General features: G+C 48.5%; 1 protein-coding gene across 2 annotated transcripts in view; it reads right to left on the bottom strand.

The window, feature by feature from the left end:
• Positions 1–19,123, bottom strand: part of STXBP1 (syntaxin binding protein 1) — a 74,009-nt gene that overhangs the window by 9,393 nt on the left and 45,493 nt on the right. For both annotated transcript variants that reach the window (XM_042912685.1, XM_042912686.1), the window contains exons 7-17: positions 17,422–17,570; positions 14,917–15,001; positions 14,002–14,132; positions 12,556–12,663; positions 11,053–11,113; positions 9,622–9,687; positions 8,801–8,881; positions 6,519–6,657; positions 5,728–5,837; positions 4,587–4,688; positions 2,103–2,188 (exon numbers count right to left, since the gene is read on the bottom strand). In XM_042912685.1, coding sequence (XP_042768619.1) covers positions 2,103–2,188; positions 4,587–4,688; positions 5,728–5,837; positions 6,519–6,657; positions 8,801–8,881; positions 9,622–9,687; positions 11,053–11,113; positions 12,556–12,663; positions 14,002–14,132; positions 14,917–15,001; positions 17,422–17,570 — 1,118 coding nt within the window. The remainder of the gene's footprint in view (positions 1–2,102; positions 2,189–4,586; positions 4,689–5,727; positions 5,838–6,518; positions 6,658–8,800; positions 8,882–9,621; positions 9,688–11,052; positions 11,114–12,555; positions 12,664–14,001; positions 14,133–14,916; positions 15,002–17,421; positions 17,571–19,123) is intronic.

Below are 19,123 nucleotides of genomic sequence, written 5' to 3'. Positions count from 1 at the left end.
AGTTCCCAAAGGTGTCTCCTCTGCCCCTGGGCTTCTGTTAGTAGGTCTTCACCTTGTCCTCAGGAACAATGAGAAATGGGTTGCTTCCAGGTTAAGAAAATGGGGAAAAGAAAACAAAAATCAAAGCAAAACAAGGAGGCCAAGTCTCTAGCGAAATCTCTGCCCTTCTCCCTGACTACGACAGCATTAAAGTCACTTTCCAAAATCCTGAAGGTGCCAGGGGCGCACGTGGGCCAACACAGAGAGAATCATCTGACAGCGTGCCATCGTCACCGGCCTGGCCAGGGCAACACTGGGGATTTCGTATTTTGCTCCAATGTTGGCAATAAACATTTGGCCTCTACTGGCATCAGAGGGGATGCATAACGCCACAGGTGCCACAGACCTCCGGCCTGGGCCCAAGGGAAGGTCTAAAAGTGAGGCCAGCAGGCCGGGCGTGGGGGACAAAGATGGGTGGGCACAGCAGGAGCAGGGGATAGAGAGGTACATGTGGAGGGTTCGTCCTGGGAACTGCCAGCTACTCCGGTGCCCCGGGATGCCCTCTTTGGAGCTAGTGGCGCTCCTGTTCCAAGCTCAAATGTTCATTCAGCCTTGAAATGTTCTCAGGAGCCACGTCAAGCTCTTGCTGACAAAAACCGAGTAGCACCCGGCTCTGAGGTTGCCACCTGAGGAAGAGTAACTGATGCCACCGCGGGCCAGGGAACAGCCTGGACCACACCGATGAGGGAGGCCAACGAGAGTCTAGGGGCAAAATGCCTTCCGACGCCATCGCAGGGCACAGCAGGAAGGTTTCCAGATGCGTGGCAAAGAGGGGAACAAGAGGAAAAGCTTTTGAAAACAGACCCTGGAAGGCACCACAGGCAACTAAGAAAACCCACAGTGTTGGAGAACCAGGGACAGAAGTATGGATTGCTCTCTACTCACATCTCAAAGCTGAGAAATGTCTGAGTGTCACCAGGTATGTGAGCCTGCTTGGGATTCTCTCTCTCTCTCTCTCTCTTTCAAAATAATTAAATAAACTTAAAAAAAAATATTTATTTATTTTTGAAAGGGCGCAAGTGGGGGAGGGACAGAGAGAGAGGGGATCCGAAGTTGGCTCTGCACTAACAGCAGTGAGCCTGATGTGGGGGGCTTGAACTCATGAATCGTAAGACCATGACCCGAGCCAAAGTCGGACACTCAACCGACTGAGCCACCCAGGCGCCCCAAATAAATAAACTTAAAAAAAGAAAAAAAGGCATACAATTCAATGCTTATTAGTATAGTCGCAGAATTGCAAACCATCACCACAATCAATTTTAGACTATTTCATCAAAAAGAACCCAAAAAGAAACCCTATACCCGTTAGCAGTCCCTTCCCATTCCCCCACCCCACCCCCATCCCCAGTCCCTGGAAACCACTAATCTACTTCCCATCTCTACAGATTTGCCCATTCTGGACATTTCAAACAAATGAAATCACACAACATGTGGACTTTTGTGACTGGCCTCTTGCACTTAGTGCAACGTTTCCAAGCTTCGGCCATGGAACACGTGTCAGTATTTCATTCCTTTGGTTGGATAATATTCCACTGTATGAGTATGCCATGTTCTGTTTGTCCATTCATCAGCTGATGGACATTTAGGTTGTTTCCACTTTTGAGCTATTATGAATAATGCTGCTAGGAACACTGGTGTAGTGCGATGTTAAAACAGGATAGTTAGAGAAGACGGGGCAAAGTAACAGTTGATTTTAAAGGCCTGAAGGAGATGAGAGGCAAGTCCTGAAAACGTACGGGGACAGATCGTTTGAGGCACAGGGTAAAGCCAAGTGCAAAGGTCCTGAGGCAGAAGTGTGCCTGACACGGGCAGAGGAGGCGGCCAGCGTGGCAGAAGTGGAGAGAAAAACGGGAGGAGTAAGGGATGCGTCAGAGAGGAGTGGGAAGCCGGAGAGTGGAGGGCCTCATGGGCTGCTCCAAGCACCAGGCCTGCGCTCTGGCTGTGGCGAGAAGCCGGGGGAGGGTTCTTGTGGATGCTGTGTCATACCAGGACCACCGTGCGGCCGACAACCACCCAGCGACGGTCCCCCTTCTCCCATTTGCTTGCTCTGGACTCCCACTCACCTGACCGCGGTGGTGCTAAAGGAGGCAGAGGAGCGGGTGGAGATATACGGGTAGTGCTTGGTATCGAGTTTGTCTTCAATAGTGTCCTGGAAAGAAAAGAGACAGATACTAGGCTTGCCTTTTGTTTGGGAAGGGCTGACAGAACCAAGGCAAGATGACGCAAGGAACAAGTCACTTGGCAAAGCGACATGGCCAAATCTGCAACAACCAGAGCTCCTTTGCCCTGCTGCCTGCTGCAGGTGCCTAGCACGGCGCTCAGCATGGACGTGGAGAAAAGTCCGTAGGTCTGCTCATGAAGAAGACCTTAATGACCTTGCAGTTCAGAAACAAACAAACAAACAAAAACTGCAATGGGGCGCCTGGCTGGCTCAATCCGAAGAGCATGTGACTTTTAATTTTAGGGTTGTGAGTTCGAGTCACATGTTGGGTATAGAAATTACTAAATAAACTCTATTAAAAAAATTTTTTTTTAATCTTAATTTGAGAGAGAGAGAGAGAGAGAGAGAGAGAGAGAGAGCACGCATGAGCAGGGGAGGGGCAGAGAGAGGGAGAAAGAGAATCCTAAGGAGGCTCCGCACTGCCAGCACGGAGCCTGACACGGGGCTCAAGCTCACAAACAGTGAGATCATGACCTGAGCTGAAACCAAGAGTTGGGTGCTTAACTGACTGAGACACCAGCAGCGCCAGTAAATAAATCTTAAAAATAACAAGGGGCACCTGGGTGGGTGGTTGACGACCAACTTCAGCTCAGGTCATGATCTTGTAGTTCATGAATTCCAGCCCCACATCAGGCTTACTGCTGTCAGCCTGTCAGCGCAGAGCCTGCTTCAGATCTTCTGTCCCCTTCTCTCTGCCCCTAGCCCACCTGTGCTCTCCCCCAAATAAAAAATAAATAACAAAACACGAGGCGCCTGGGTGGCTCAGTCGGTTAAGTGTCCGACTCTTGATTTCGGCTCAGGTCATGATCTCATGGCCGTGAGCTCAAGCCCCACGTCGGGCTCTGTGCTGAGTGTGGAGCCTGCTTAGGATTCCTGCTCTCTCTTCCCTGCGAGCGCTCACTCTTTCTCTCAAAATAAACAAATAAGACCAAAAAAGTGCATTAATTTTTCTTGCTTCCCTTCCAATTTTTTTCTTCTTCTTTTACATCTATGTGAGGTTATAAATGTTGCATTCTAATAAATTCCTGACACTTGCCACCAGTTTTGTAGAAACTCGGCACAGGCATTGTCTCTCATGCAAGACAAGACTTTACATCCTCAGTTTTCCAAGGGTCTAATCATCTAGTGGGTGGATGCCAGCTAGGCACCTCCCGCTGCCTAGAAATCTCCACTCCTCTTAGCAGCTACCATGTGAAGCCTACGCACGTCTCTCCAGGGGACTGCGGAGCGGGGTAGGAAAAGGGAGCAGAGAACAAAGGAGCGAATGAGACAGAGGGGTGGGCTTTAATTACATTACAAAGAAATCCAATTGGTTTCTAGATGTCTCATGTTCACCCATCCTTTGGTTTGTGGGTTTTAAAAATAGGAAGCTGACTCACTATATATATTTAAAATATACTTATTTTAACTCATAATTCAGCAGAACACCTGGACTGCGTGGATTGACAAAGGAATTCTGGGAAAGCCCCTTCGTTGTCCGGACCCCAGTCTTGTGCGCCTGTGGACAGCAGGAGCTGGACAGGGTGCCTCTAAGACCCACCCTGGAGATCCAGTGGGGCAGGATTCTAAGCAGGGTTTCTTCATGCTATAGGCGAGGAGCAGAGGGACACCTCACATTCACAAATACAAGACACCTGCCATGCCCAGAGGACACATCAGCTGAGGGCACAGGCCAAGGTATAAAGAGCTGACTCCAAACACTGAGCGGATACATATACGTAAAGGGCATCTCCGATACGTGCTACAGGAGTCCAGGGCGGCTCCGTGGTGCTGGGCGGTCAGACGGGGGCGGTGTATGCGAACGGTGAGACCTGACGGGGACTTTGAGGGAAGGCAGGGCTCAGAAGTGGAAGGGGACAGCACTGCAGGCAAGGGGTGGATATGAACAGAAGAGCAGAGGCAGAAACATGCCTGGCAGGGCGGGGTCCCTGACTGACAGGGAGGCTTAGGGAGGGGCTGGCTCAGGTGAATGCTGAAAGCCCCTCCATACCCGCACCCTTAGTGTGGTGTTTGTGAGTCATGTGACCTGCAGATGCTGGGATGTGTTTGGTTCTTTGGATACGGCACCACCCCTATGGGGCTAAGTCATACGGATCATGGGACTCTGCATCTAGCGGCCTCTGGGGGCTGTTCTTCCTAAACCCTCAGGACACGGCTATGGGGCCTAAATGAGCCCCGAGACTGGGTACAGATCCTCAGGGACAGACAACCCCAGGCTGTCACCATCACCCCACATCAGGTGAAGCTGGAGGCCTCTGGGCCTGTAAGTGAAGAGCTCTGGGCCCGGGCTGTCCCACACACATCCTCACACCCCTCCCTCGCTGACCTCCATGATGTCTTTAATGATCGGAGTCCACCGTGAGAGCTGGTAGGTCTGCTCGCTGATGCGCTCCTTCCGCTCTGGCTTGCTCCTGCGGCGCAGGGTGGACTGAATACAAACACACGCGAAATTAGACAGAGTCACGGGTCACCTGGGCCCCGGCGACCTTGCTGGCCTCGGGAAATCGCGCCAGAGCACTCCCTTCAGAGAGTCAGCGCTAGCAGAGGCTAAGTGGGAGAGGTTTTCCTGGAAAAGTCCAGCATGTGCCCCGTGGAGCAAACTTGGTTCTTTAAAGCCACGGAAAATGGCAAATGCGGGTCAAACACAGAAGCTCCATTAAAAAAAAAAAAATCCTGGTAGTTAAAAAAATTTTTTTGTTTTCGATTATAGGAGAAAAGGCAGCTTTGTGTAGGACTTGGTCTTTGCTTCTGCTTCAACAGTCTGGGGTGCATCGGTAAGCCATCTCCATTCCCATTTGGGTCCCTCTTGAACAAGGGTCAAAAAACACCAAACCACCCGTTACAGGTCTCAGGTCTGGGCTCTGGGACAAAGTTTCTGACTTTAAGATTCCAAAAGAAGCGCATCTGCAACTCTAGCTTAACAGCACTGCTGAGTGAGAGACTCCTCACAGGAAGCAGGTGCACGGGAAGGTTCCTAGCAGAGAGCTCCAAAGAGTGCTCGGGCCTCTTCCTCAAGTTCTGGAGTCCTCTGGCCCCCAGCCTCTTCTGGAGCGCACTGTATGGTCAGGCTTCCCTGCTCTGGCCTGGCTCAGTGACAAACCAAGTGGCAAACCCGCCTGATGCTAAGCACTGTGCTCCCGCTCTCACAGAAGATGCTGGACCCAGGTATGCAAAGACACGGCCAGACTGACCTCAAGACATGGGGGGTGAAGCTGGCGTGGGCTGGGGCTGGCTCAGACACAGATTTAATGACTCTGTGCAACTCCTGGATGTGCACGTCTTGGTTCTGGGAGTTTCACTTCTATTTTACTACATCTATACCTTTATTCCTCTGATTTTATGTTTTCTCTTCCTCAATGTTTAGTGTATGTATCTTAAGCCACCTTAAGTAATTCAGGGGAGAACAGATAAGACATGCCAGCTTCCCTTCTGCCTCTCCCTCCCCACATGCAAGACTGGCCCCTTACATCAGTGACGATGGGCACCCCCAGGTGTGCCATGTTGGTGATGATCTCGCTGTCCTCTGGGGGGATCTGGGCATGCTGGATCAGTTTATTCAGGTTCTCCTCAGTGATGCCTAAGAGAACAAAACCCCTGTCACCACACCCAGCCACTGCACATCACGCACTCAGAAGCAGAGCCAATCGCTTGAGGGGGGATGGTGCCCCTTCTCCTCCTCAGGATTAGTAGAAATGAGTCTTCACCGCATCAACTTTACTGGAAGATGAAGACAAAATCAGGATTTCCATTCCACCCAAGCCACTCTGCCCCAGGCTGTGACCTTCAGCAACTGCCCCATCATGGTCTATATTTCCATCCGTCTTCTGCTTCCCAGCCATTTCTGCCCACCCCTGCCCACATCAAAGTCAAGAGTCTCCGTGTCCATCTGCACAGTGGACGGTAACCCAACTGTGATGTGGGTAAAAATCAGTTATTTAAAGGTGGAGAGTACTAACGTGATGCAAGTTAAAGCACCTGGCGGACGAGCCCTCACAAACTGGCTTTGCTGTCAGTGGGCTCTCCCTGCCCCCACCCGTCCTCTTCCATAGACGCCTCACCTTTCTTAACTCTTGAATTCAATTCTAGTTCCGACTGATTTACCTTCATTTCCCCAAATGTCAAGAGCCCCTGGGAACTCCTTACTAAATAATACCCCTTTCCGTGTCTCCTAAACTTTCCTACTTTGTCCTCTCTCTCTCCCTCACTTCACTTGCCCAAGAGAGCACCTATCCCTTCTTCTCCAGCCCGCCGTTCCTACCGTTCTTCAAAAAGATGTAGAGAAGGATGATGCGGATTTTGTCATAAGTGCTGACATTTGCATCCAGCAGAATGGGGACGATGGCTCTCATAGGGTCCTTGATCTTCTCCCCTTCGGCATCCGTGCCCATGGCCAGGTCCTGCAGAAAACACACCATATTGGCCCCACTCCCGGTGACAGTCTGGACGGATGGTAACAATTAGACGATTGTAGACCATAAATAGGATCGGTCGCTTCACTGGGGAAGGTCCTTTCTGCTCCCACAATGCACCATAATCTGCACTGGCGTCACTAGCACTACGTTCCGTGGCGCCAGTGAGAACTGATGACAGCCCCGGGGTTCAATTTGCAAAAAACAGAAACCATCGTTGATTTTTTTGCCATCTTGTCTGAAAGTAGGCTGCTCCCTTCGGGTGAGTGTCCGTGCACCTGGGCCACGTCCTCAGGTCAAGCCTCCGTTCCGGTGGGGCCTCTAGAGGTACAGAGCTCTGCTGAGGGATCGGGGCCGAGTCAGTTGCACGTCCCGCACATGAAGAGCTTTGGCATCTTAAGGGGCGCCTGCCTAGCTAGACTCTCCCCATTGTGCTTCCCCTTGGCTCTGAAGGACATGCCTTTTGAGTTTTAACTACTCTGCATTTTTTAACCTGTTTTTAATTTTCCAACCCACTTTTTTTTTTTTTAATGTTTATTTTTCAAGGAGAGACAGAGGGTGAATGGCTCAGAGAGAGACGGGCAGAGAGAGAGGGAGCCACAGAATCCAAAGCAGGCTCCAGGCTCTGAGCTGTCAGCAGAGTTCAATGCAGGGCTCAAACGCACGAGCCGTAAGATCAGGACCTGAGCTGAAGTTGATACCCAACCAACTGAGCCACCCAAGCGCCCCTCCAACCACTTTTAAGATGAGTAGGAAAAAAAGGGCTGTAGAACCTGCAAACCCAACGCAGGCAGATGAAGGAGGAGAGAAGGGCTGGCCAAAGAAGGAAGAGGAGAGAGAGCACAATGACAGCCCCGCTTCCCAACTCAGGCAAGAGTCAGATCGGCTGTCGACAGGCTGGAGAAGGCACATCATCAGCCTCAGCAAATCAACAACCATTCTACTCTGTTCTCAGAGACCAGAGGCTGCAACTCCCTTGGGAACCCACACAGGGCTCGCCTGAAGGTTCCCTTTTTCTCTAAGATCCCACGAGTCCATAACCATCAGGACCTTGAGGTTACCCAGGTCTGTCTGGGTCAAGGAAGGTGGGTGCCCCCAGGCCTTCTTACCTCTCAGAGCCACTGCCAGCCTCAACAGCCGTTTGTTTAGCCGGACCCAAATCTAATACTCTCTAAAGGTCAAATTAAACATAACCGGTTCAACAAATACCACGGAGCAATTCTGAAAAAAATGTACACTTCCAAGGATTCATCCCAACTTCACTTTTACTGATGTAGGGATAACCTGTTTTCTGGACAGTCAAGTTCTTTTGGAGAGGACCTTGCACCTGCCAAGATCAGCTGTGAGACTGATGGGTTTTTAGGGGGCCACTGCCCCTTAGAAGAGAGCCAAGAAATCAGGACAGGTCTGACAAACCTAAGCTGGCTCGTCACATCACACCGGACGGTGTAGATCTTAGCTTCACACCAAGGACTTGAGTTGTTCATTCCCGCTGAGGCTTCACATTCAAATGCCCTGCCTTCCCATGGAAGCAGACCCTAGCTGAGTGAAGTTCTCGCTTGGAGAACGGAGGGCCAGGATTAGTGACTCCACAAAACACTCCTGGAAACTATGGCAGCATTGTTATTTCCCTTTGCAGATGAGGAAAGCAAAGCAGAAACAGGCACATCAAACAAACCAGTGACAGAGACAGAGCTCAAACCGCAAACTGCTGACTTTCAGTCCTACTTATGATCAGGGAGGCTGTGGTGAGTTTCTGACATGCTACTACCCTAGTTTCTCTCATCTAGGTTTCCAAAACCGGTGTGGCCACCACAGGAGGAAAATACACTCGGAATATAAACCTCAGCCAGCCCTGTCAGTGTAGGGCTCAGAGTTCCAGACATCTCTCTTCAGACACTCCAGGGAGCCTGTGGAGAGTCAGACATGCAAAATCCAAACAGCACAGCATTCCAGACCAGTCTAATCCCTACCATTGAGAGCGGAAGTGCATTGGCTCCAGAGTTGAGACAACATGATCTAGTAGACTTCCCCATCTCTCTATCCTATGATTCTGCAGGATGTTCAAAGTCACATGTTAAAATTCAGCTGGGTCAACGGGGATGGCAGAAAGAGAAGGAAAAGGTCCTACCTGCTCCACTCGGCAGAGTTTATCCACGGTGCCTTGGTAATGCTTCATGCAGTCCTCGGCCAGGTGCAGGTGGGTTGAATACTAGGAAAAAGCAGAGTTTATGATCCAGAAATCACTCACGGATGCATGAAGCATAAATTGAGCACCTACTAGGTATAAACACTATGCAATGCACCAGGGAGTCTCCAGCCTCGTAAAGGAGGTAAAACATGCATTGAAGCAGAACACAAACATGGCAGAACACGCCAGAAAGTTCTGTGTCAGGAGAGGTAGGGGCAAACTGCATTCCAAAGGAGTCAAGCAGATGAAGGAATCCTATATGGGGGTAGGGTGGCATAATGGTTCCACAATGTGTCCACAGATCCTTTGTTACCCCTCCTTCTAGGAGGTGGAGCTTAATTCCCCTCTCCTTGAGTGTGGGCTGGATTCAGTGACTCGCTTCTAAAGGAGAGTATGGAGGACATGATGTAGGACACCCCAGGTCAGGACAGAAAAGGCACAGTGACTTCCTCCTGGCTCTCTCCCTCGGTCACTCACACTCGTGGAGTCCAGCTGCCATGCCGTAAGAATACTTAAGCAGCCCAGGGGAGAGGCCCGTGAGGTGAGGAATTGAAGGATAAAAAGAGAAAACAGACGAAGAGGAGAAAAGAAAGTCATAGGAAATAAGTTGTCGGTCCAGTCTTTCAGCTTTTCCTAATAAAACCAGAAGTTGATTAAAAACCTGTGATTTCAGTGGATCAGTCAGTGCAGTGGGGCTCTGAGAGGTCTTACTGAAGTTGATTATAGTCAAGGTTCAAATCAGTCATTTGGGATTGTCATACCTTGCTGAGCTCTTTCTGGTACTGGGGCATTTTCTTTAGCATCTGGGACAGGTCCCGCATGGTGGTCTACAAGGGAAAGGAAAACATATGGTCTCACTCTAATGGCCCTGACCTAAGAGGCTGTGCAAGGGTGGCAGGTCCAGGGCAGGACAGCAGCCAGCACCAGACTTCCCAAGTGCACGCTCGGAAACTCTCAAAATCAATCTGTTAAACCTGAGATCACTGTGGGTTTAGACTTCCAGGCCTCTGGCTCAAAAAATTATTGATTCAAATACCATGACTATCTTCTAGGTAGGGAACTGAACTCCGAGGTGTAGCAATTATGTTTTATTTATTGGACTAGAAAGTTACTGAGAGCATAATTCTTGCCAGGAAAGAGCAATTTTTCTTCTCCACACTGTTCTTCTGCATACTCAGCTCAAGCAGTCTTGAAACTGAGTTCACATTTCATCCCAGCAGAAGGGCTGCAGTTGTGTAGACAGGTAGAAAGAAGGAACAAGGTGGGAAAGGGCCGGGATGTGCGTCCTGACAGGTCACAGGGGTCTGTTTACTTGGTAACCATGTGACTCACCTAAGCTCTCTCTATCCAACAAAAATTTGTTGAATTACTACTACATGCCAGGTTAGGTGCTGGAGATATAAGGACAAAAAACAAAAACAAACAAACAAACAACCAAGAAATTATTGTCTTTGTGGAGCTACCATGTAGCAGAGGAGTCATTCCGACTGAGAGGATTAGTGTTCTTCGAGGGAATCGGGAGTGTGGGTGCACAGTGGAGGGGTACCTCATTAGTCCAGGGAGGAGCAGGGAGGATTTCCCTGAGAAAACGATGCCTGAGCCAAAGTACCAGGACTTGACGAGGCAAGCCCCAGGCAAGGAACTCAGGCATTGATGGAGCAAGGCCGTGGGTGCCAGAGAGTGGGGGGCAGACCTGAGAGTCTGGGGGGCCTGACAGCCCAATGCTATAAGGTGTGTCTACGGGTGGGGCTGGATTCTGCTGGGAACAGAAAGTCACCAGATGGTTTTAAGCAAGGGAGTGACACAATCAGAGGTGCATTTCCCTTGACTAAGATGGCTAAGCTACCTCCGATGAACAGTCAGGATAAGGAAAGGACCAGGCAAGTTGAGTTCTAATTCCACCACAAGCTAAAAAAGGTTTCATGGTTCTTCTGGCTTAAGCTGACGCATGCTCTAAAACCATAAATATCAATCCTCAGAGTAACAAAATGAAGAGCTCTATAAACATCAAAAGACAGGGGCACCTGATGTCAATCCTGAATACAAAAACAAGACAAAACAGTATTAGATGAAGCAGGGACAATGACCCCCCGGCTCACTAATCTTGTGCCAAGGAAGCGCCCTGCCTGCCGGCTCCCAGAGGGAAGACCGGGATTAGCCTAAAGGGCACTGGAGCTCTAGGATGCATTTACCTTCTCTCCGGTATTCATTCTCTTGCTGGAAGAAAAATCTTTCAGAGAACGGGTGACTTCCCTGGAAGACAGAAGGAGGCAACTAAGTTTCACAGCAACACCAAGTCCTATACTAGTGGTGCAAGATTCTTCCTTTAGGAATACATGGTGACTTTTCCTGCCACTAAGGTATGTACTTACAGTGATTTTTGAAGAGGAGAGAGAGGGATACATTGTTGTCCTAATATTCTATTTTTTTAATGTTTATTTGAGAGAGGGAGAGAAAGAGCAAGAGGCAGAGAGAGAGGGAGACAGAGACTCCCAAGCAGGCTCCATGCTGTGAGCACGGAACCTGATGCAGGGCTCAATATCATGAACATAAGATGATGACCTGAGCCAAAAGCAAGAGTCGGATGCTTAGGCCACTGAGCAACCCAGGTGCCCCTCCTAACCAATATTCTCAACCAGGGTCTCCAGAGGAGGTGTACAGGATGATTCAAGAGAAGGAATTATTAGTACTTCTATTTATGTTTATTTTACTCCATCCTTTTCAAATTTGTGTTTTTGTATATACTGTAAAATATATATATATTAGAATAAACTAGTAAATTCATAAATAAACTCACATATTGGAAATGTGAATCAACATTTTCCTAAGGTTGAGTGATCCAAAAAGTTTGGGGACTACTTTTCTGAACTGAACTATCCAAGGCTGTCTTATTTTCTTGCTTCCTTGTGAATTTCCTAAGACTATCACCAACTCAATGTAACAGCCAGAAAATATCTTTTTGCAAAAGTAGAATTGTTCTCGATAGCATAAAGGTCTTATAAAATAGTCTGTTGTTATGGGGCGCCTGGGTAGCTCAGTAGGTTGAGCATCTGACTCTTGATTTTGGCTCAGGTCACGATCCCAGGGTTGTGGGATTGTGTCCGGCTCTGAGCTGAGCGTGGACTCTGCTTGAGATATTCTCTCTCTCTCTCTTTCTCTCTCTCTCTCATTAAAAACAACAACAACAACATTCAGGTGTTACAAACATTTTGAGAGCAAGGTACAGATTCAATATGTGCACACCAGCTCTTGCTTAGAAATTTTAGGTAAGACAAAAGGGGAAGAAAATTACACGCTGGCTATATAAAAGAAAATCAAATTGATGTAGTAGAATCTGGGCGTTTCAATGGAAGGAATCGGCTTTAAATGTTCAGTGTTGATACAGCATTTCCTGAGAGCTACAGATGTTTTCTAAAAATCCTAAGAGCAACCTGAACACAGAATGGATTTTCTCACTCAGTGAAGTTGGCGTCACTCGAGCTGAGATCAGAAGGGAGTCATCATCACTGGTTAGCATGTTGGCAAATTCATCCACTGACCAGCTCTGTGCAAGTGCCCAGAACGTGCACATCAGCAACTGCCATCTGGGGAAAGGTTTCACCCTGTACTACGGAGTGAGCCCTGGAGCTGGGGCGGCAGGGGTGGCTGAGGTCTGGCTGAGGTCCCTGGGGAGGGATGGAGCAAAGGGATCTTACTGGGACACCTCCGCGATGTGCTTGTGGCGCAGCGCTATCCAGAGGTCATCATCCTCGTCCAGGAGCACTTCCTTCACCCGGGCCTCTCCAATGCCGCTAGTCTCGTACCTAGAGAGGATATGTCCCCCCAAAATGTATCCAATTCCCTCTGATTTGTAACAGATAAGAGCTTATAGTCCTCAGCAGACAGATGTCGCACGGAGGATTTTACCACAGGCCCCCGACCATCCGATGGGGCACGGTCCGTATCAGGTCTGCTGCATCAGCACTGACACGGTGCAGTCTCTCGGGAAGGCAGAGACCCAGAGTTCTAATCAAAGGCAATGGACTCGAAGCTGTTTGAAAATCTTCAGGGTTAGCTAGTACGTGCTCAAGTCAGGTTAAAGGTGGGTTCAGAACGACTCGTAAGGGAAAAGCAAAGATCACGTTTACTCCTCCCTGGGAAGGACTGGGATACCATCCGCAAATGTGCAGTACTTAAATTTTCAGTTTTGGGGCGCCTGGGTGGCGCAGTCGGTTAAGCGTCCGACTTCAGCCAGGTCACGATCTCGCGGTCCGTGAGTTCGAGCCCCGCGTCAGGCTCTGGGCTGATGGCTCGGAGCCTGGAGCCTGTTTCCGATTCTGTGTCTCCCTCTCTCTCTGCCCCTCCCCCGTTCATGCTCTGTCTCTCTCTGTCCCAAAAATAAATAAAAAAAAAACGTTGAAAAAAAAAATTTAAAAAAAAAAAAATTTTCAGTTTTAAAATCAGCTGCCTGCAACAGGTCCTCAGCCTATTTTTACGTGTGAAATCACGAACCTCTAAAGGAAAGCAAGAATTACAGGCACCAACGGGGAAGAAAACTGAGAATCAGTCATATTTTTAGAACCTTCATTTTGAAACCACTACCTTTATGATTAAAATATGTTATAAAATAAAGGATAAAATAAAAGACATGAAAATAATACAGTCTGTTTCCAAAAAAACAAATACTCGTTTTTAGAAATTAAGTTTCGGATGACTATTACCAAGAAAAATGTTTATTATAATGAAGAAAACAGCTCTTCTACAAATAAAGGTCAGTAAGAAACTTCTGGTGACATATTTTATCATCGTCATATTTCACGATCTATAATTAAGAAGCCTGAACCCTGAACAAGATATGCATCCGTTTGCATGCACAGACATAGACACACACGCGCACGCACACACACACGCGCACACCAACATATCAACACCTCCAAGCAGGCTCTGAGCTGAGGTGATGTGAGCCGTGAACTAAAGTTCTAAAGCTCTTGTTCCCCCACAAGGGGCACCAGTTCCTGGCTGCTAATGCCAAGTGGACTTGGGGAACCCACAGAAAAGCTTGCAGGCTTATTAGCAAGACTGGATCAACATACCCGCATTCCCTAGGATGAAAGAGGTGCGTTTGGTTTGTCTGCAAAGCCACACTGGGTGTGTACACTTACTTGTATACGTCATTTTCAATGGGCAGCAGGTCGTAACTCATAGCCTGAAAGGTCAATTCATGAAGCACGGGGGAGCTGGGGTCAAAGCCGCGGTCCAGGATCAGGAGCTGGGAGCGCGCCTTGTCTGGGCCCTGGAAGGATGGACACAGGGGAAGACTTTCACAAGCCACCCATACAACTCCAGCCTCTCCCACTGGCGTGGCTGTCCCCCCCTGTAAAAGCAGCCCCAGGAAGTGAACTCTGAGATAAAACCTACTAAAATAGCACTGACTAGTCCATTTGCTGCTTGACGAGAACACCAGTCACACCATGCAAAAATCCAATGTGTCTATCTCAACGAGCATCCTTTCAAGCAGGTCCAAAACTGTGGCTGGGCTCCAAGGTGAGCTTATGAAAGAGACTACCATCTGGGTTCGGCTACAAATAGGGTGACCCACCATCCAGTCGGCCTGGGACCAAGGGGGTTCCCAGGACCTGGGATTTGCAGCAATGGAACAGCTCTGTCTGGATTGCTGTGGTGGTTCTATGAATCTACACACGTGATATAATTGCACAGAACTGAACACACGTGCGAGCACGTGTACAAACTAGTGAAGTGGGATTAAGGGCTGGAGATGGTACCGGTGTTGATTTTCCGGTTTGGGTGCTGTACTACTGAGGGGTTCCCAGGACACAGGACCTTCAGTGCTAACACTGGAAAGTCCCAGCAAACAGAAAGGTTGGTCACCGCGGCTACGCTGAGCAAAATCTCTATCATCCTGCCCAAGGGCCTGAGCATCTCCCTGGAGGCCAATGTGCAGGAACAGTGGCACCAGGCACTTTCTGTGAGCAACAGAACCAAGGTGTCCCCAGGAATGCCATACAAACACTATGGTCAATCGGCGAGAGAACCACGTGGACCAAGTCCAGACTTACCTCGCCCATTGTTGGGTCATCGGCTTTGTAGGCGTCGAGCTTGTCCTGGATCAGCTGAGCCAGCAAAGCATTGTCCTTGTATTCCCTGACAAAGGAGGAGTGACATAGGGTGAACTGCCCGTGCACCCAACTGCTGGCACTGACTGCCTCAGGGAGGAAGGCCAAACAGTGCAAGGAGGGTCAAGGGAGACGAGCTTCACCTGAATTGTTCTTCTACACTGAGAATATAGTCACGTATTACGTATATAATTTCAAATGACAAATAAAATAAAAAGATTTGCTCAGTGCCTGGAACACAAATGATTTTCTAATTCCTTAAAAACAACAACAACAACAACAACAACAACAACAACAACAACAACTAGGGGTGTCCAGGTGGCTCAGTTGGTTAAGAGTCAGACTCTTTTTTTTTTTTTTTATCTTTATTTATTTTTGAGACAGAGAGAGACAGAGTGAGAGCAGGGAAGGGACAGAGAGAGAGAGGGAGACACAGAATCTGAAGCAGGCTCCAGTCTCTGATCTGTCAGCACAGAACCTGATGCGGGGTCGAACTCACAAACCGTGAGATCATGACCTGAGCTGAAGCCCACCGCTTAACCAACTGAGCCACCCAGGCACCCCTAAGCGTCAGACTCTTGATTTCAGCTCACGCTGGGCTTCGTGCTGACAGAGTGGAGCCTCCTTGGGATTCTCTCTCCCTCTCTCTCTCTGCTCCTTCCCTACTCACTTGCTCACTCTCAAAATAAATAAACATAAAAAAAAAACAACAACTATCTAGATGAAAACAGAAGTAATCTTTCCAACTGGCTTCAGAAAAATGACCACCTTTCAATAGAGGGTACCGGCCATCCACCATTTTCCCGTGATCAGCCTGTCCGAGCCTGACCCACCTGATTCTCTCACTTCCCACAATTCAAATTTCCTTTGATCTTGTTTTGTTTTGTTGCAGGGGATACATATTTTTTTAAGTTTATTTATTTTAAGAGAGAGAGAACACAAGCAAGGGAGGGGCAGAGAGAGAGGGAGAGAGAGAATCCCAAGCAGGCTCTGCACTGTCAGCACAGAGCCCGACAAGGGGGGTCGAACCCACGAACTGTGAGATCATGACCTAAGCTGAAATCAAGAGTCTGGTGCTTAACTGACAGAGCCACCAGGCGCCTCTGCTGGCGAAGCCAAAAAGGTACAAGTGAGACCCTGTGGGCCTTTCCCCTTGGCCAGGCCTGACAGCACTTCCTGGGGCCCCTCCCGATTGTACAGAGTGTGGCTGCTGCCACCTGGCCAGGCGCAGCGCTAAAGCAGCTCTGTTCCCAGCCCCATTCCTCCCAAATGAACTCCAAGCTCCCCTTACCCTGTCAGAAGCTATGGCCTAGCCCCCCATTTCTGAACTTCCACAGGCTTTTGTCAGGAAACATCAAGAATAGAGGGAGGTATTCTTCCATGGCTGCACATTCCAGCAGACAAGGAGGCAGGCAGGACAGGGGGCCATGCTGATCCTCAGCACTGCCTGTTCAGGCCCCCCGCTCCTCCTACAGTGGCCACCCCTTCTGGGTCTCCTTGCCTGACTGCTGCTCTCACTCCCACAGCACTGCACTCGCTCCCCTGTGCAAATCCCCCAAAGGTTCCCAGGGAGAACCATTGACCGACACAATCCCAAACGTGGCATCCGGGGCCTCTAGGAGCGGCTTCATCTTGCCCCACTGCCCTACACAGACACTGTGCCAGACTGCCAACCCTCCTCAAACTCATCCTTTGTTTTCCCAACTCCAAATATTTGCGCATCCCAATGGCAAGAGCCAACTGTCTACACAAAATGCCCTGTACTCCTCATTGGTCTATTGGAATCTGAACCTGCCCTTCAAGATCTAGCCTAAATGTCACCTCTGGTCTCTCAGCTCGAAGGGCTCTCCCCACTTGGGATGCCCTAGCCCTCAGCTTATACTGCCCTCAAGCACTGGTCTTACAGGGCCGTAGTTTGGGTGTGCACAGCTTACACACACACGTGTTGGTAAGCATGCTACCTACCCTTCCAGATCAGGGCTCCTAAGGACAGGGACTGTGGCTTCAGGATAAGTACACAGCAGGTAAGTAATACGTGAATGACTTTATAGAATCTGGGGAATATGTCCTTTGGAGAACTGTCCTTGTATTTTATCTTACTCTGGGACACCTTCTGCAAAGATAGTGTTTGTTTTTAAAGGTTGGAAAGAGCTAAAAAAAAACAAAAACAAAAAAAAACCCACAGGAAACCTGGGTTGTGGTTACACAGGGGTTCAAATTTAGCTATTAAGTAACTGAATATATATATTTCATGACCTTTTCTGTATGCACTATATTTCACGATAAAATTTAGAGAATATCAAAAACGTTGGAAGAATTATAAATGCAAGAACACTCAAATCTTAACCCTCTTAGGACAACTGCCAGAGGAATCTCAAGGCAAAAGGAAGCTCCTCGCCCAGTGGACACACGAGAGGCCACTGAAGGCAGACTGGCCCGCTGCCTTACCCCCGATACCGCACAGCCGGGTACTCCTTCAGGGTGGCACACAGCGTCGCAATCTGCTCTGCCAGGCGCTCCAGTATTGGGTTCTTCATCTGAGCCTTGTGGGGACTATAGAAGCTCTGGAAAGAGTCAGCAGAGTCCAAGGAATACACCTGAAAAGGAAAAGAAATAAGGGGAAAAAAAAAAATATATATATATACACACACACACATATATATATATATATCATGTTAGCATGCAAAATGGTGAGCTCTCGGGAGTTTTCTCCAACCTTGGTAGTGAGTCTGTAGAACATGTTTTCATTTATTCTACAAATATGTGCTGGGTGTCTGCTGCAGACCAGGCACTGTGCTAAACACTTGGGAACTATCGGTGACCAAAACATGACTGTCCTCGAGGAGTTTGCAATCTTACAGGAGAAGGCACACAATAAACAATAAACATAATGACAAGTAAATTACATGATATGTGAGAAACTGGTAAGTGTGTGAGAACACAACTCAGCAGGGGAAGAAGTCCTGGGGGACTGGACAGGGAGGACACCAGTCCTCCTTGAAAAGGTGATGTAGGAGCAAGGGCTTAAAGGAGGTGAGGACCAGTAGGGGGCTTTCACATGGAAGGAACGGCTAATGCCAAGGCTCTGCGGCAGGCATGTCCCCAGACTGTCTGATGAACCATGAGGCCAGAAGAACAGGAGAGGAGGGTAGTGTAAGCCCTCATAGGCCATTGTAAGTTTTTATAAAGTAAGGGACAAGCTGGAAATTATCTGTGACTGTGGGCAAATAAAGATTTTTATGGATTTAATAATTTCCTATCCTTATAATAAATATGTTGTATTTTTCTTATTCTAGAAGTTTAACATCTCCTCTTAAATTACCTAGCTCATCAGCTATCAGTGTTTTCTCAAAGTCTCACTTATATAAACTACCCTGATCTTCTACAAAACCTGAGGTTAAAAACAAATTTATCACTTTTTAAAAATACATGAAATGTAATATTGGTTGAATACACTCTCTGTGTGAGCCCAATCCAGGTGGGCTCACACAGAGAAAAAAAATTCCTGCCTTCAAGCTAGGAACAGGCTTTATGTCAAGCGCTAAGGGAAAGACACTGTCTTTAAACGTTCATGCTATACTGGGGCGCCTGGGTGGCTCAGTCGGTTAAGAGACCAATTCTTGATCTCGGCTCTCACAGCTTGTGAGTCTGAGTCCCCGTGTCCGGCTCTGCACTGACAGCACAGAGCCTGCGTGGGATTCCCTCTTCCTCTCTCTGACCCAGTCCCCGCCACCCATCAAAATAAATAAACTTAAAAAAAAGTTCACACTGAATGTTTTCCATCCCTCCTTACTTAAGAATAGGTCCCTCTCCGGTGTCTAGAAGCTGATCTATAAAGACGCAATACGCCAGTCATCTTTCACCGTTTGCAAAACGCCTAGGAGTCCTGTCATTTTTGCTTCTTGTTTGCCGGGAGAAGACACGTTAAGCAATCTTGCAAAACTAACATAAAAATTCTGTATACTCTCTCACAATCAGCTTCACCTTTTCTAGCTTAACAATCTTCCCAAGGGGAGAGGTTTGTGGCAGCGCTCTGGCATCTGAAGTGTTAACAGCCAATGACGAAGGCTACCATCTGCTCCTCCGGCAGAGTGTGAGCGGAGGTTATCTCTGCAAAAACCAGTCTCCTGTGCAGCAGATGGGTGTTGTC

The sequence above is a fragment of the Panthera leo genome, chromosome D4 (assembly GCF_018350215.1).
Source record: "Panthera leo isolate Ple1 chromosome D4, P.leo_Ple1_pat1.1, whole genome shotgun sequence".
Taxonomy (NCBI): Eukaryota; Metazoa; Chordata; class Mammalia; order Carnivora; family Felidae; genus Panthera; species Panthera leo.
This window is presented reverse-complemented; position numbering and strand designations above follow the sequence as displayed.